This window comes from Filicampus tigris, chromosome 20, assembly GCF_054856515.1.
Source record: "Filicampus tigris isolate MCC_2025a chromosome 20, RoL_Ftig_1.0, whole genome shotgun sequence".
Classification (NCBI taxonomy): Eukaryota; Metazoa; Chordata; class Actinopteri; order Syngnathiformes; family Syngnathidae; genus Filicampus; species Filicampus tigris.
In genome coordinates, this window is record NC_141236.1 from 9,090,229 (window position 1) to 9,109,139 (window position 18,911).

An 18,911-nucleotide genomic window follows, 5' to 3' on the forward strand; every position below is an offset into this window, starting at 1 on the left:
TGTTTCAAATTGTGAAATACTGAGGGGTAGGCATAGCATGGAATGCATCATGATGCTCATTTTTTTAGACATTGGGTCTGATAAAGTACTGTAACACAATATATGTCAAATTGAAGTTGGGACTAACTATTATGTTTTATTCAAGTGGACAATGGTCACTAACTTACGTCTCTATGGTGGTGAGGCTTTGGAGGTGTTGGAGTGAAACCACTATGGATAACGTTGCTCCCATCGTGGGGCTTGCTATTGTAGATTTGACAGTTGTGGTGCCCATTGTTCTCTCATCCTTCCTCTGGTAGCGCAACCCCTCTATCCTGTTTTCTCTCTGCCTTCCCTGTCTATGTATATATATATACAGAATGTATGGGGAGTGTGGTTCTTGAACTCCTACAAGACTTCTGTTGTGAACTGGGGCTCTATAAATAAAATTGACTTAACCTAAGTTACTACTACCTGAAGACTGTTTTAAATTGATATGTTGACCTTTTGTGTCGTTTCTCAATGTGTTGGTCTTTTAGGTTTACCCTTCATTTAGTTTGTGTAAATCATGTCATAATTGACTGAACCAGAAAGGTAAGTAAACGCCTCAATGGAAAAGAAATGAGGCCTTGTGCAGAGTAGTTAGCTGCTGCCCTCTCGTGGACAAAATAGGAAAATGTCTGTGTTTAGATTGAAGCAGTCATTTCTCTAGTAAATGCAATCCCCAAACCCTAATTCACAGACTACGCATAACAGCGCCAAATCAGACAAGGCAATAACTACAACTACACATTATGGATAAGAGTGAACCAAACAATATAAATGATATTGTCCAGTGCATCTATCCCTTTGCAATTCATTTTTTAAAACGTTGTATTTTACAATTAGACCGCAAAGACACTTAAAACATGCAAATCTATTTTGGACAGTAGTTTCCTCACTGGATCTTTTTTGGTTTGTGAACATCCCTTTTTTTCCCCTGTAGGTGGCAGCAGAAGGCAACCAAATTGCTGCAAGGGATGAGCTTCTCCCTCTTCAGGGATGAGGTCATCTTCATGCACCATTCCAGCCTGGACCAGCCTTCTGCCTTAGCCAATGCACAACAAAGGGAAATCTGCTCCCTTTAGATGTGCTCAACTGGGTAAGTGACCAAACAATCACTATAACATTGGAAAATGTAACAATTTAAAATGGCTGTTGACCATGCAATGGTGCTAGTATTCCCCGCCACAAAAAAATAAAAAAGTTCATGAAAAATGCAAATACACATTGTAATACAATGGGTTTGGTGACAAGTCAGACACTAACAAACATGACTGCCACGGATTAACCCACTTCCACTTCACCTTAGTGAGGGGGTCATGTTGTGTTAGATGTCAAGTTGCCTAATGACAAGCCGGTATGCTTATGTGCTTACTTGTCTTCATCAATGTGGCCGGAAAGAAGGGTCATTTCGGGTTAGATGTCACTTTAAACTAATCATGACGTGTCCCGATTTTAAATGTGCAGGTTAGAAAAGCACAATCAAGAGCTAAAACATGATGTCATGCAGGTATTCATAGACGACATGTACGATTTCATTTGACCTCTAATTTAACTGTAAATTCCCTTCATGTAAGGAATGGATGAAGCCAGTATGTTTGAGTACATAACCTAAAGTTCTCAGCAGGGGTCAAACTGCTGCATCAGGTGTTCTCTTTTATGTGAGATGAACAAAAAGCGGCAGACAATGTGTGTGTCTGCTGTAATCCAGCTCACTCCCGACCGCCTGTGAGCTTCTATTCAGCATGTGGCAGCCTATAAATGCGCTTATAAATAATCCATAACGTCCAGTGATCTTCAAAGGCGCCTCAAGCAGCACGGTGCAGGAACTGAAGTCCATCGCATGTGTATTCAGCCCTTTTAAACGCTCATTTTTCATGTCTATTACAACATATACGCAATTGTGGCCTTTTTATAGCAGTTATTTTTTTTATACATATTTGCAATAGTGGGCCAACCCACAAGCGAAATTATAACCAAACTGTACATAAAATTATGACTTTTCTCAAAGTAGGCTTTTAGATAACGTGCTGCCATGGTGGAGGTGTTCCTAATGTTTTGCCTAGTAAATCACAACAAATCAGGCATCATTTGAAAACATCCTTGACTCAAATGTGCAATTTTTAAAGACATTTACGACGACACTGATTCAGCATTGCCGTCTCACGAAATCTCGTTTTGGCTGTAAAGGTAGGCACCTTATCACGGTCGCATCCTCGTGAACGCGCATTCCGGCACAGGTGGACGCGCGTCATGCATGGCAGGGAGACAAAGAGGACCGCTTGTTTTGATCACGTCGAGAGCAAGAAGGAAATGGAGGAGGAGGAGGGACAACTCTCATTCGCTCTCTCTCTGGCTACTCAAGGAGATGATGTCATCCTTGGGCCAGGTGGACCGAACTGGAAGGGAGGTGTGCAGGAAAGAGGGCAGAGTCTCCGCGCTCCCCGACAGTGATTGACAGGTGGTTAAAGATATACTCAGGGTGAACTAGAATAACGTTATTTGTTGAAGTGCTTATAGTAATAGAGTTACTTCATCAGCACAGCACTAATATCAAGAGTTCTTCACAGAGGATAAAGAATATGACTGTGAATACTGTTGTATTGCCATTCACTTGTGTGGCTGCAGTGTTTTGTGTTCAATCTGTTGCTGAAAGGGTTCGAGCACTCCAACATAAATGCTAATTAGCATTAAGCTAGCAGACTGAAAGACTAAGCTATGCGGTTCTTTTAAATGCAGTAGGTGCAATTAACTCTTGTTTTATGTTTAGTTTGACAGTTAACTTTAAATACTGTAGAAGGGCTAATAGCATCGGTCTCCCCCTCTCTGTCCATTTTTAAAACCCCTCTTGAAAAACATTTTTATTCTTTGGTTTTCCTCTCTTCCTGAGACTTGTCATTGTTTTAGTATTTTATCGTATTTAATTTGTTATTAATTTATTGATTTAAGTCTTTGTTTTTAACGAAAAACACAGGCATACATATTTCGTCCAATGTGAGAAGCGACTAATATTACTGAGTACCCCACAATAGTTGAGCATAAATCTTTGTTTCCTGTGTTACACAGACGTCCGGTGGCCACGTCACGCACACCAGAAGGAGCCGCAATTAATTAATTAACTGTTCAATTCTGTTATTACTATGTTTTTATAAAATACAATATGTACCGTTTTCCTTGTTAAAAATCACATTACATATTTTTTGTTGGGTTTTTGGGGGAAGCTGGAACAGATTAACTGCAATTCCATTCATTTCAATAGGGAAAAGGGAAAGACCGAAGTAAACAACTGTTCCTGGTATTTTAATCCCGATGTAGATGCAAACTTTGACTCTATAATTGCTGTTGGTCTCCACGAACATGTTCAGACGTGTACTGCTCCTGCAGTGTCTCTTTAAAAGGCGCAGCCGTGCAGGAACAGGATCCACCAGGGGGGCTGGACCTTGATCGCCTCGCACGCTCCTGGCTGTCTGCGTAATAGGCGCGTGTGCGTGTGTTGTAGAGAGCACATCGAGATACAGTCGAGTAGTAAGCCGGAGTGAGGTGGCAGTCTTGGGAGGAAAGCGAAGGCGATGGCGTGCGCGCGACTTTGCAGGAGGTTTTAAAGTCTTGCTTTCCCGAGACACTCGAGGTAATTCACTTCGTGTCCGGTTTGGAACTTTAGTGCTGTTTTGCGTCCGATTGACTGTTGCCGTTCATTTGTGTCCCTCCACAGGCGTTTAAAAAAGACAAGCAGTTTGAAGCACGCGCGAGCCTGCAGTGGAATAGCAACAAAGAACGGGAGCGCGCATTGATGGGACGCGACTTTGACAGCTCTCGGTGTCGTCGCTTGTGAAGTCGAAAAGTAAAGGCGGACATGATGGCCGAGGCCGCGCTCCCCGACGCCGTGGCCATCGACCCGGACTTCGAGCCCCAGCAGCGGCCGCGCTCCTGCACCTGGCCCCTTCCCCGGCCGGACTCGAGCGCCGCCAAGCCGGACGCCCACGATATCATCCCGGAGGAGGAGGACGACGACGAGGAGGGCGCCCACCACCAGCATGCGGCCATCGTCGGCAGCGTCTCCGGCGCGGTGACGGACGACCAGAGCAGCAGCAGCCCGCTGGCCGACGGCGCGCTCTCCTCGCCCGGCCAGGAGAGCGGCGGCTCGCCGCTCTCGGCGCACTCTCCGCCCGCCACCTCCGGAGCGCTCGCCTCGGGCGGCCTGGCCGTGCAGCAGACCCCCAGGAAGGCTTCGTCTCGTCGCAACGCCTGGGGGAACCTGTCGTACGCCGACCTCATCACCAAAGCCATCGAGAGCGCACCGGACAAGAGGCTGACACTGTCCCAGATCTACGACTGGATGGTCAGGTCCATCCCCTACTTTAAGGACAAAGGAGACAGCAACAGCTCAGCTGGATGGAAGGTAAGAAGTGTCTGGCACGCGCACACGCACAACTCTGTCAGCCCAGTACCCCTCCTTCCTCCATCAAAACAAAAACAAAAAAGCATGTGCCTTGTCAACACGCACGCGAGACCACTGCACACTTTTACGACGGTCTATTTGGAAGGTCTGGTTCTCGTCGTGCCCTTGATTGTCTTCACCATGTACAACTCGTTAGATCACATCTGTTTTTGCATCATTTACATCTATTGAAATTTGCCATTTTAGTCACAAAAAAACACAAATCCTTGTTGAGTGTGCTTGTTTTAGCAGTCGGTTATAGAATGCTAATGAAACGTGGTCAGTTAATACGATGATATGGCACTTTGAATGAATTTTCAACACTGGCTACTTGGTATAGTTTTCAACTGTTAAATTCAAGCTCGAAAATACATTTTCATTCTACATTTTCTTTCACCTTACATCTGTGGTATATTACACATGCGCTCACCCCCCTACCCCACACACACATATATGCATGTATATATGTATATTAGGATTATTGAATCGTAGCTCACCCCATATATCAAGATACGCATCGATCGTTTAATGAGAGATGTACAACGGATATAATTCGGTTTGATGTTACTGGTGATTTGTTTCTTTTTCGAATATAATTGACTTGGGTAGTTTGGGCTTTGGAGACCCTTTAACATGTTGCATATTGAACATGACAAAAGCTGCAAACATACCATATCGAATCGTAAATCCCACTGATTCAAATCAACTTGTTATATTTCAAAATCGCTAGATGCTTGAACTGCATCATACCTATATATCGACAATCGCGTTGAATTGTTTTTTGTGGGGAGATGTATATCCTTAATGTTTATTATACATGTATGTATGTATGCATGCATGCATATGTATGCATGTACATGTATGCATGTATGTGTGTATATGGATAGATAGCTTGAGGGATGGATACAGTGCTACACTATAAAGATAAAAACGCAGGTCAAACAGAAACAAAATGAACAATAGTACAAAAAGTACAGCGCAACACAAGTCAGGAGTACCAAGGCACATGGCAGATGATTTAATTTGATAATAATGAACTGAACCTTACAATATTATGAACACTAGACAAATGTTAATGTGTATTTTAGCTCAATTGTGTGTGCGTGTGTTCCATTTGGTGCTTATTTGATTAAAAGCATGCTTTCAAAGGTCAGATCCAAGCATTAACGATAACATTTTCAGCATTTAAGCCTAAGCAATTACAGGCTTTTTTCCCCACCCTAGAGCTGTGATAAAGTACATACTTATATATGTATATAATAATAAATAAGGTGAGGTAGCAATAGGCGCACCTTCACCAATGAGCTCCGATAATGTATCAAGAGAGTTATGAATTCAAATGTTCACGTGGTTTAAAGTGTTGTCGAAATCATACTGTAAATATTAGAGACCCGTCCCGCTCAGTTGTACTACATGATCAGCTCTCGGTCGAAATGACACGGCGTAGGTGTGCCTAATGATACGGCCGCTGGTGACGTGAATGCAGAGGTCCTTTTGTTTCTCCCGTTGCGCGCCATGTGCATGACAGTCGTCTTCCGAGGCACGGAGAGACAGACAGAGAGCGACGTTGTAACCGGTTTATCTGGAAACACACTAGCCTAGTTTGTGTGCCTCCCAACAGCCATTCAAGTTAATCCATTAACAATGGCAAGGACAGAATGTAAACATGTAGGCCTACAGTCATACAAGTACGGCGTGGTCATAAGAAGATGTTTCACGCAGGCGGAAAAGGACTCCAGTCTGCTATAGTTCGAACCAGACGCCACAACGCCATATGATTGTAGCACCAAATATGTCGCCTTGTTAACTATTTGTTGTTATGTAAAACCCTGGCAGGGAACCGCCAGTGTCTTAGGTCAGGTAAGCAAGGTTGCCGTTACCACGAGGGGGAATGATTACATAACGAGAGAGCTGCTGGGACTTTAGGTGAACTTTATGAGGGGAGTGCTCTGAAAGGCAAGGAATGGGAAGTGGGGGTAGGGGAGAACTCCCCTCCTACTAAAGACATGTGGGCGGTGCGAAAAAGGCGCAACAGGCCAAGGGGAGGAGCGACTGACAATTTTGACAACAAATAATAATACAGTATACTTATGTACATAATATCACAATTTCCCCCACTGAAATGAATTGAAACGCCATTTATCCAGTGCTACCTAAAAATAAGTCCTCTCTAAATTGGCCGATTGGATGAGATTACAAAAAGGTGAGATTTGTATTTAGTCGACTTAAAGCGGTAAACTTCGAGGGAGAGTAGTAGAGTCGGTCCGTACTGTACTGTTGTATTTGTCTGCGTGTAAGCAGCGGCTCCTTGCGTGCGTTCTCATTTTGTATTAGTTCGTTCAGTAAAAAGATGAAAGTGTATCGGTGACTGTGGCTCTCCTTGCAAACATCTCCTAAGTCTGCCGATTTGATGGTCTTTTTGACCATTTCCAGTCTTCGAGAGTTTGGATTTTTCCTTAGAACTGTTAACCCCCAAAACATTGATCCACAATGCCCCAAAATTCAGTTTGGCCTTGATTTATAAAAAACGGAATTGACTGCTAATATGAAAAACGTTCCACACCCTCAACCATTCCAATTAGGGCTTCTCAAGTTTGGCTATGTGATCTGGCCCAAAAGTTTGTTTGTGTGTACATGTCAAGGCCGGGTTTACTGTCACCATGCAGGGGCTGCTACTCCTGGAATTTGGGGCATGAGGGCCAAGCTGTGAGGGTGGAGGGGTTTAGTGTTACGCTTGGTCTGTCCATAAATCTTGGCAGTCTTTTTTTAGTCCTCTTACCAGAAACCCCCACCGCTACCAAAACATCAACACATCGTCACCTGAAGCAGAGTACGCACATAGCCAGTTATATCACCTAAAACCGTTTTTTTAAAAATGCGAGCAGACCCACGCATGAAGAGCATTGTTGAGGCTTGTACCTCACTTAATGAGCAAAGACGAACCTTGTTTAAGAGGGCGGGCGCAACCCAAGGCATTCAAACACACCAAGAGATCTTTGAACTAAATTTCTGGTGACTGTTTTACAGTCGGGCCCCGTCAGTCTTTAAGACTAAAGTTTCACGGCGTACAGTCGGGTCGGAGAAGTCGCAGTTTCGCGCAGCCAAGGCACCTTTTGTTGAGGAGATTTGCTGAGCAAATCCCAGTAATCCCTCTGGGTTTCTCTCCCAGGTTCCCACTTACGTCACTTCATATCTCTTGTTGGTGAAGCATTAACCTCGGCAGAACTAGGTCAAGACAAGTATAAGTGAGTCAAGGAAATATCTGATCACCTTATGCAACTTCGCCACCAACTTCTGACATTGAGTGCGTCCTCTTCGCTGTTAGTTGCCGCTACGCTGTGGTGCTTCGACGCATTGGTGAATCTTCATGTGCGTCAGAAAGAAAGGGCTTTTTGTCACAATTATCTGTCACTGTGCTAAAACTAGTGGTATCGATACTTGGTATCCGTCAGTCTTCAAGAGTGAATACTTGTACTGGTATCGGTCAGAAAAAAAGTGGTATCGAACTTCTCTAGAAAAAAATCACCATTTCAGTTTTTGGCTCGCATCATCTCCAGCCTTGATAAATTGTCTTTTTTTTTGTTGTTTTTAGAAGTACAGATTCTAGAACAGTCTGTGTTTCTCTATCCGCCCCCCCAAGTGGGTTTCAGGCCAAGAGGGGCAGGTCCAGAGCTGTGGCGCTGCTGAAATGTGTGCTCAGAGATGCGTCAGGCATTAGGGGAGGTGACACTGACCCTCAAAATAGTACTTGTAAACGCGCTTGAAGCTGTGTGTGCCTGCGTGATTCCAATCAGAAGCTTAGGTGCATCTGTGTGCATTTATGTTTGAGCGTGTGTGAGAAAGTATTCCTGGCTGTGGTGAACTTTGTGCTCTGGTGTTACTTAACCCCGCTGTAACTGGCTGCCTCTTCCCAGCAGCTGCCCAAGACCAAGTTATGTCACAGCCACGCACACACTCGCGCACCTCTTTTCTATTCACTCATTGAACGTTACGAGGCTCTAACGGCCGCTACGCACCCACATTAAAGGGGGACGCGTCGCTCTCCTCCTCGGCCGATAACAGCTGAGCCGCTCGGAGTGTTTCTAACCGTTGCATACTTCCCCGCATGGGCAGACATGCTCAGACGTATGCGGCACGCTTGTCTGTTCATGTTCGGGCTCATCGCCGGCGAAACGGACTCCTGATTTCACACTGAGCGTCAAATTGCAAAGAAGGTGGGGAAATAACCGTAAAATGATCCAATTCCACTTAATTGGTCTGAAGATGATTTATTTACGCCAAATAATGTTTCTTAGTTCATCTGTCTATGCCAGTGATGTATAGTGACAGGCAGAACAGTTAAATGCTCTTTCCACTAAATGCCAGAATGTGCAATTAATCCGTGCGTCTCACTGTTGCCATTCACACAACAGAATGATAGTTTCGTGTTCAACTAAACATGCCCAGTTTACATCATTATTTCAGTAAAGTGTTCCTCACCACGTTGTTGATTTTCTGTGCAATTTTTCCGAACAGAGCGAGAGGCTGGACAAAAGGGAGAGCTCCTTTCATAAGGCTGCTCATGAATGTAGAGCGAGTGGGATGGGATTTTATTTTATTTTTTATGACCAATGAGAGCTCGCAGTGTTAGTGAATTATTCATTCATTTTCTGCAGCGGCGCTAAATCATTTGAAAGATTACCTTGTGTTTATTTTTCTTTTTTTTTTTCAATGGAATAAAAATCTGAAAAATCGCCAGGTAGCGAGTCAACAAAATTGAAATATCTCCAGGCACCTCTTCATCTGTTTTCAAAACTAGGGATCAAAAGTAAAGAGTTACCAGTAAATATTCGCATAAAGTACACACACCTGTCAAATCGACCTAAGTACTGTAACGATAATTCATACTTCTCCCTGCCACTGCTCAGAACACAATCAGTCGAGCAGGCACTGTGCCAAAATGAAGGAGCCCTACGCAAGAAGGCAATGACGAGGGGAGGGGAGGGGTTAGCCGAGTCAAGGGAAATTAACAAGCTTTGCTCCCAAAATGGTGTAATACAAGTGCCCTCTGGCTGTGATTCCCAATGGAGTGGTTTGTGAGAGTGTGTGTGTATGCGGGGGGTTATGGGAACCCACCAGCTCCAGACACCCCTCCGAATGTCTGAATAGTGTCACCCAGCGCAGTCGGCCTCTGGGCTCTGTTCTGGTTCCATTTGCAATCAATGGGCGCAGTTCTTTCAAAAAGAAAAGCTCGCCTTGTATTTGGACTTTCATCACGCATTCACACTTATAGGCAATTATCTTTCATTTAGCCCCATGTTTTGGGGGCTGTGGCAATTACTTTACATGATGAGCCAAAGTAGAAATGTAATAGGAGTGGGAGAAAATATCGATATTGCTGCTGTCCTCCATCCATTTGGTCAACAAACCAAAGCGATCAATAGAAACGAGTTTCATTACGTCATGCAAAACAACACCGGCCAGACCAGGAGTTGGCAATGTCACTGAGGGAAGAAACACGACACGCATGCGTGTAGTACATTAACGCTGTGGTCCACTGTTGATGTTTTGGTTGGGATGTACTCTCACGTGCCTACACTCCATTGCTCCAAATGGACCGTTTTTAGCATTTGGACAGAAATGTTAATGGTGGCCATTTCCAAAACATCCACCATGCAGTGGTGGGTAGTGTATTGTATGTTTACAGTACATTTGTGAAGTACAGTACTTGGAAGGGAAGTATTTTTTTGAGGCGGTACTTTGTGTAAAAAGACGTTTTATGAACCACTGGTCTAGAGTGTACCCGCGCTTCTCACCTAATGAGGATAAGCGATGGAAAGAAAATGAATGGATGGTTAAACCACAAATTAGCATCGACAAAGGGCGGCCAACCAGTCCTTTCATTTCAAATTCCCTTTGAACTTTCTTTTCCGCACAAGATCCTGCCGAGTCTTCCGGCCAAAGTTCAGACACAGAATGTTGAAAATTGATCACGCGCATCTGTTAATTGGAACGAAACAGCCCCGGTGAAAGGAAAAAAAAAAAAACGACTCGGCCGTAGTTGCCGCCCTCGCCATCCCCGGCACGACCCGACTCTGTTCAAAGGCGCCTCTCAATTATTCAACGCGCTCAGGAGGAATTCAGAATGCCGTATTAATTTTTAAGAGCTGTTCTTGGCTAAAGGCGCATGTTATTTTTTGCAGCGTCTGTCTCGCTTTCCCGCCCTCCAACCTCCGTCTCTCATTATTTTCCTGCTAGCGTCCTCGTTTGTCTGGATACAAAATGCGGTGTCGGCAAAATAAACAAGCTGCTGAGCTCGCTGCTGCTCTTCAAACCCGTTTGGGGTGCTAATGAAAGGAGACGGACATTTGACTATTCTCACCATTTTATCTACTGTGTACTGTGAAATTGGGCAGCGGCATGAGTTTAGGTGGATTCCGGAGTCCTTACCCAGTTACCGTGTAGTCAAGTCTTGGAATTAATTCTGTTTTTGTGGGTTTGGTGATTAAGACTCACGCCCTGATCGACAGAATGGAATGATTGTCGGCACAATGCCACTGCATGATAAGATCTAAACACGTTTATATATCAGACACTGCCAAACATGCTGGTTGAGTTGTTATGGTAATATGTAGGATTGAAATCCCGTGCACAAGTTTCGTGGAAACTCTCCCACCCATCATTGCATTCGTTGCTTGTTCTGTGCAAATTAAAGCCGAAGCATCTTGCGGTATATAGTTCACGGCCTGTTGAGTCGGTGAATTTCTAACGGAACTTGCTGTCAAAGCAGGCCTCTCCCGCTCAAAACGGGCAGCTCAGCACTTTGGTCGTCGGCAGATTACGCTCATCTCTTTTCCACTGTTCACGCGTGAACGTTATGTTTCGTCCTTGTAATTGAAGCAAAGTGCATCGCTGAACTTGCAAGAAAATGTCCACTGCAGCCAAGCAATTTGTTGCAAAACACTTCTCAACTTGCTCTTGACACTTGTCCAGTGGTACTGCAAGGTTCTATTTCTAGTACACTTGGGTCAGGACGGGCTCCATCCGTGCCGAACCAATACCATACGAGTGATGGAAACCACTGCTGGGTAGCAGCGTAGGCTCACATTACAGTAGGTTATGGTCGTGACATTTGAGGTTTCGAGGTTAAGGACAGCATGCAATGAACTATAGTGCAGTGAAAATATCTGTATATTAACCGCACATGTGCAAGTAGATGATAAATCTACTCGCAGTCGCCAATTTTAGGGGCAAAATCTGACCATTTAGGAGCAGTCTGGAGCCCTGAGAGACTGTAATAAGTAAATCCAATGTGAAGTATTTCAAACTTGTGCATCATTATTTAATCCTGCAATTCAATTCATTGCGCTGCTCCTTCTGGTGTGCCCGCTTTGGCCACCAAGGGGCAGTATAATGCAGTCATTGATAAGCAAATGAAGAAGAATAGTACTTCTCTCACTGCTACTCTAAGTGACTCAGTAATATGCTCTAATATTTTTTTTGTAGGGATCGGGTTAGTGTTCAAATATCCGTTGCTTAAAGGGCTGTAAAACCACAACTATCCATGCTAAACGTTAGCATGTCAATGGTGTTTTCCATTATAGATGAGCTTCAAGTTAGCGGGCCATTCTTACAGCAACATTATTTGGTTGTTTGAAATAGACAATGTGTATTTCTCTTTTTTTTATGTTAAGTTTGACAGCAAACTTAAACTTGGAGTGGCAAGATGGAGTCCACAGTCCCATCTTTGCCGCAGCTCCATTCAAGCGCAAAGTCGCCTCTCGAATACCATGCGACAATGTAGCTGTAACATAGCTACCTATAATTGCATTTAATTTCCTTCAAAGGAATTTGTGTTTGCATGTCCATTTATGGCCAGCTCTGCAAACATGTTTACATACTGTACTTTTCATAGGTTTTACTCTCAAAAGAACTCAGATAGTCAATGTGAGAACCAATGCATGTTTGCATTGTGGCCACATATCTCACATCTGTTTACATTTCTTGAACCCAGAGCCATCAGCTTTGCCCATTTTCTTGTATTGTGCAAGAGCTCCGATGTTACTGCTGAGCAGAATTGACTGTTTTTGACTGGAACTGAAGCCTTTAAAAACATTTTTTTTTTTACCCCCAATTTGAGATCATCAGAATGGATGAAAAATAATTACCAAATACTGGCCCGACTGGAAATTCACGTTAAGCCGATGCTGTCTGTGTGTCGTTGTACAAAACAAATAAAATGTGTAGAGACGCGGCAATTACACGCATGACACACATGCATCATCGTCTGTAATACTGTCTACACAAAACGCCCCTGCAAAATACTCGCATGCAAGCTTTAACTTGGCTTGAAGTTTCATATTCGTCAGGATCACTTGTACCAATTTTAAACGGGACAAACTGCGGCAAGCCATTGTTGTGTATGTACTGTATATTCGTGTGTACGCTTGTACGCTGTAAGAGGCTAAAACAGTCGTTTAAGTTAGAACAACTTTAAAATGGTAACAATGTTAGTTAGCACAACAAATCAAAACAATTTGCCGAGTTGTCTTTACTTCTATCTTTAAGTTGGGGCACCAAACAAGGGACAATTAGTCCTGTTAAGTCTTGTTTCCTTTCAAAATGTTCACAACAGCAAAACTGAAAAGATTTTGTTGAATTGCCCAATTTAAAATGTTATTGAAGTAGGTTGGCTTGGAATTTTTAGTTAATCCAACTTTTTTTTTTTTTTTTTTTTTTTTTTTTACAGTTTGTGAGCATGCATAAACACAGGGTACTTGTGCTTGCTTGGGTTGGGTGTTGCTCATCTTCATAGCATCTAATTGCTTGTGAAATAGTTGGGAGGGGGCTTGCAGTTTGCACGAGCTGATAACAGCGGCGCACACTGGACGTCGCATCCCCACCCGCTTTTACGCTGCCTTGAAAGCAAAATGACGCTTAAAAGGCGTGACAGTCGAACCGAACCGTGAGACAGGTGGAAAACACCAAAGTGTGTGTTAACACAGCCGCTGCGGCTTGTCACATGAGGATAATTACTGTAGAAGCGTGCGTCAACTTCAACAAGCCACGGGACACAAAGTTGGGAAAAAAAATACAAGAAAAAAAAAAGTAATGAAATGAAATGTTTGCCAGTAAAACAGGAATATTTGACTAGGCAAGATTTCTTAAAACAATTAAATACAGCTAGCCTTAAAAAACAGTCTTAAAACCACGAGTGCATTTATACTACTTACACCTATAGAATTATGGTATTTCTTATTTTAAGCCAAACTTACACATAAATGAAGTTTTAATGCGTTATAAAACTTTAATGAGATTTTTAAGGGAAAAAAATACTCATACAAAAATGGCCTGGTCAGAAGAAATATCATAGCAGACACTGGTTTACATGGGCAATGTAAAAGTGGCTGCACACTACAGTATGAAATACGCAAACTGCAAGTTTGGCTTAAAACTTTAATTTGTTTTTCTTCAGCGCCCGTCTCGTTCAATTACTCAGCCAAGACAACGTGGCATCACTGAGTCGGCAAAGGCGGCTTGAGCTCCTCGTCCTGATTAACATTTAATCGACTACGACCAAGCTTTCTGTGTGAGGAAGGGGGGGGGGGGGTACTAGATATGCAACGATGAAGGGGGACCCCCCTCCATCGAGTTGCGCATTCCTTCTCAGTTAGCCTTCTAGTCCAGATTGATGGCCGCAAATTAAACCAGGATTAACTGTTTTGGTGGTCTGCTAAATTGAGCTAATCCAGCTGTGCGTGTGTGTGTGCGTGTGCGAGCGTGTGTGTGCGTGTATGTGTGTCTGCATACTGCCCCACTCTGCATATTTTAGCTATGATCCAAATATTAGCATCTACTTTAGGACAGGGGCTTATTTTTTTTTCAAGTAGATGACAAGGCCGCCATTATTTGAAGACATACGAGAAAATTATATGCGATCTCTGCATTGTGAATTTTCATCTATGGCTGTGTCTGGAATGGAGTTCGCTGTAGATTAAAAAAAAAAAAAAAAGATTTATAGAAAGTCACTGGTGCAATGCTTTACAAGCACGTGACTTGTGATGTGTAGTTCACTTATTGCTGCGGTAAGCGCCCTGCTTCTTTGAACTCCGAACAGGATAAGCAGTATAGAAAATGGATGACTTTGATTATTTTGGAAAGTGCAGTTTCTGACTGTTGCTTTCCAACTACAGCGTGAAGCCGGTCGGTCGCACTGCGCCTGCCAACCACCTGTCCAGCCCTCTATGCAGCCACACAGAAATGCCATAGGTCAACATGTCCGCACAATGCGTGCCAGTCTGTAGTATGAACTACAACAGCTCTTGTTGTATACACGCTAGCCTCAAATGTTCCGCATCCTCCACGCATCATTAAGACAGGGGAATGATCTTTTGGGTGAAGGATAATTAGTTCCCACAATGGTAGAATGAGGAACTTGTTGCTAGTCCCACACACACACACACACACACACACACACACACGCTAGCCTCCTACAAGCGCTAATCCCACTCCTTGTGAAGTCACAACTTTGGCTCGAGACTTGACAAGTGTGACCACATACAGTATGTGGGGAGGCAACGTACTGTGGCATGAAGTAGGTCTTTGTTCAGATACTCAACAATACAGGAAAGTCCAAAGGCAACTACTTTTACTACTACCACTGAATGCTTTCACTCACCGACTAAACACATCCCAAAGGTTTCATCTGTTTCAATGCTAGATTTTGTGGATATAACCTGATGTACTCATTCGCCAGTTTGCCAGTATTCAAGTGGGATCACATTTTTCTCCAAGTTCTTTTGGAAATGTACCAGATTGATCCGGTTGAATTAGTCCACGCCAGAGTTGGATCACCAAAGTGATCAGATGATCACAATTGCTGAGCAAATCCAATTCAAATTTCCTTCTAAAGCACAGCGGAAAAAATACAGAGTTGTGCATTTCAAAAAACACAATCTAAAACAATGTACCATTACATATGATAAAAACTACCATATTTTCCGGACTATAAGCCGTACCTTTATATAAGCTGCATCCCACTATTTTTTTTAAAATAATGGAAAAAAAAAAAGATATATAAGCCGCATAGTTCAAAACCTAGGAATAAAAACGGATATGCTTGTTTCTAACTAAAGATTGGCAGTAAAACAATTATCGCCATATTTTGCCAAAATACGGCGACGGTATCTAGCCGACGCGGGGCTATGGATGTATGCAATATATCTTCACAGATAATGTCGCAATATTTACACAACTTGTCATCCAAAGAAAATATATTGAAACCCAGTTGGAGATACAGGAGATGAGCCTCCATTTCATTTCCCCTCTCATCTTAACGGTTATGGTTTATGGTGCCTAGGCAGACCTTTGTTTGCACACCTGGCTTTTATGGAAGACTGTGTGAGTGTGTGTGTGTGTGTGTGTGTGTGTGTGTGTGTGGGTGGGTGGCGGGGTAGTGGGGTTGTGGGGGTTGGTGGTGGTTGGCGTGGTTCATAAGGAAGAGAAGATACAGTATACAAGGCGGTCGATATGGGTCAATCTAATAAGTATGTCCTTGCTGACAGTGCAATAAGTGACGTCCCGTGACCTTTCGCTGACGACCCGGCCACTTTGATTGCAAAAAGACGTCAGAGTCGATGAGCCGACCGCAGCGTCTCGCAAACCGACCAGCCCGACTCTTTGAGAGTGCGGCGTGGGTGAAATCTGATTCCAGGGCGCGTCGTACCTGACGAAAGGGAAAGGTCACGCTTCGACTTGGTGCCCCGGCGACCCCCCGAGAGAAACGCCGGAGAAGATCAGTCGCTCGCAAACCTTCTCAGTCGCCTCTGGTTGAATTCAACAGGAGAGTGTTGCATTTGCAGCGAAGGCTTAAAACATTGACGCTACACCGTGGACCAGAATTGAGGTTATGGGTCAGCTCCTCAAACCGGATGGATCTATTTGAGTGCTGATTGTGGGAAGAACTTAAGGTGTCGATCATTCCTCCCATGAGTCTTAATAGCCGACTCAAGTATTCTGTGAAATCTGATCCAAACTCATGAATAACAGAAGAGAGGATTGTCTGACAGGTAATCATGAACGGAAGTGTGCCAAGGAGTGGCGGGCCGTGCATTTGGTACCTGGTCCTTCATTGGTGACCTGACCTCCTTTATGATACAATATTGAAGTGTCATGTTGTGGTTGCCATTGCTTGGCATGGATTCAATATTTTCCTTAGTCTGTGTTCCAGAGGACCGGGTCGCAAAAAATACCAAATAAATAAGCGCAGGCCATTTTAAGGTGGCGTGAGCATGAATGACTCTCAAGCATAATTACTGGATCCACGTGGTCAGACTGCTGGATATGCATTCTGTGGGCGCTCACTAAGAAGCTTTGCGAGTAGTTTGAAAGCACTCTGCATTAGCGAATCCGCATTTCTCTCCCCTTTTGCTCATCTTTCTGTCCTTCCTCCTCCTCCCGTCCCTCAACTTGTCTTTTCTGGCCTGGTGTGGCTAGCCGGGGCAGGGAGAATGGCCAGTGGTGTGTTACTATGTGTTGCTTATGAGAGCATGAAATCCCTCCAAGGGCCTCCAGGCACATTCAGCCATACACACAGCTCTATTCTACACACAGAATGGAGGCTATATTAATAGCGTGTGTGTATGTGTGTGTTTGAGGGCATTGTAGGTGCACGCAAGTGTGATTCCTCCCTGCGTGCAGCTCATCCCTGCGTTCCCACGGCGACCCTCCTCGCCATCTGCCCATCAATCACTCGCTGCGCTGCTGAGGAGAGGAGCCCATACTCGCAGGCATTGACCCCGCGAGATCCGCAGCATCTCAAAATGCTTTTGGTGGAGAGAATTGTAGGGCTAGGCCAGAATGGGGAATACGCACATAAACACATCACAAGGGAGGGGGGGGGGGGGTGGTTAGCTTGTCAGCCAGTGTGCATGCATAGAGGAATAGTCTCAAACACACATCTCTTATGTCAGTGGCTCAAGGCTTTTGTGTGTGAAGGGGCCCTTCTACAGTGGAGGCTTTGTGCCTGCTATGAATACGTAGGCGAATTTGTGTGTGTGTGTAGTGAGTGTGAGTGCGGGAGGGGGGGCGGGGGGGGGGGGGGGTACAGGGCTAATGCAGGGGAAAGCCCTTGGCCTCAGCTGTTGTTATACATTTTTTGACTTTAACCCCCCTTCTCTCATACTCTCCTATAATCAACTTTCTCTGCTGGTCCCATGAACACAAAACAGCAAATTGTGCCTCTTATAATTCAGTACTCAGTCGCCATGTCACGTTCATCTTTTTTATTTTTTTATTTTAATAAGTTGAAATGTGTTTAAAGTGTGTATAAGAGGTAAAACAATCAAAAATGTTATTTTTTTAAATGCTCTATTGTGCGTGTTTTCACCTATTGCAGGTGGATGTGGAATGTATCCACGTGATAAACGGGGGTTGACTGTACTGTGAGCGTTCATGTGATCTGGCCATCAGGTCAAGTATGCACACATTCCCACCCTGCCACGTTGTTACTTTAGATTTAGCAGACTAATTAAAGGGAGTTACTGTATGCCTTCCGCTTCATTGCATCTCAGCATGAAAGGTGCATTTTAGCAGACGCAGCTCGTTCTAAAAACCACAAAACCTCCTCGGAAACTTGTGATTTAAGTTCTGAGCAAAGGTCATTTCAAAACTTTGCTTATTAGCGTTACAGTTGATAGCAGCCAACGTGTTGCGAAGTGTCGAGTTCTAATGCTCTTTGTTGACTTGGAGGGGGGGGGGCATTCTTGGAAGAAATAATAACTTCAAGCAAAGTAGATAAGAAGGAGAAGGAGTGGAAAGAAAATGGTTGTATTGAAAAAAACAGATTCTGCTGACTGCTGCTGACCACACAATATTCCAAGAAACACGTAATGCATTGATATTGCGTTATCTTTTCTTTTTTGTTCTTTTTTTCCCCTATCTTCAGCATTCTGACACACACAGATTAGTTTATGGATGACTGTAGTTTATGGTCACAGAAGGTAATGTGTCTGGATTTTTAAAAGGTGCTTTCCACACCTTTAGTTGGCTTGTCCCAATTAGATTTTTATTATCTCTATTCGATTAATACAAACAAAAGGATGCATCACAACGTACTGTTAGTCCGCTAAAAAGATAACGTAGTCCTAAAACGGTTTGTCACTGACAATGCTTTGGGTTAGCACCTAATGCAAATAAGCATTTACAATACACTGGTGGAGGAGAAACTGCATATTACGCTACATAAGGATGTACACAAAAACAGTTAACTGTTATTTTTTTTAAAAAAGGTTTAAAACTAAATCAATAATTATCAATATTGACTGATATGAAATACTTAGATTGTGACAGCTTTTCAGACATATCGCCCAGCCCTACTAAGCACATTATGTTTAAAACAGAGTTCATTTAATCTTTATATTCACCAGTTTATTTCACTTTTTCATAGTGACGTTGACCTCTTATTAAAGGTCAA

The 18,911-nt window shown here is 43.6% G+C and overlaps 1 protein-coding gene and 1 long non-coding RNA gene across 6 annotated transcripts in view; one reads left to right on the plus strand and one right to left on the minus strand.

Moving 5' to 3' along the window:
• The window catches only part of LOC147128194 (uncharacterized), a 74,752-nt gene that overhangs the window by 10,097 nt on the left and 45,744 nt on the right, over positions 1-18,911 (minus strand). The window lies entirely within an intron of this gene.
• foxo3b (forkhead box O3b) overlaps positions 3,875-18,911 on the plus strand; it is a 43,132-nt gene continuing 28,095 nt past the window's right edge. Inside the window, exon 1 of the mRNA XM_086017930.1 lies at positions 3,875-4,420. Coding sequence (XP_085874056.1) covers positions 3,875-4,420 — 546 coding nt within the window. The remainder of the gene's footprint in view (positions 4,421-18,911) is intronic.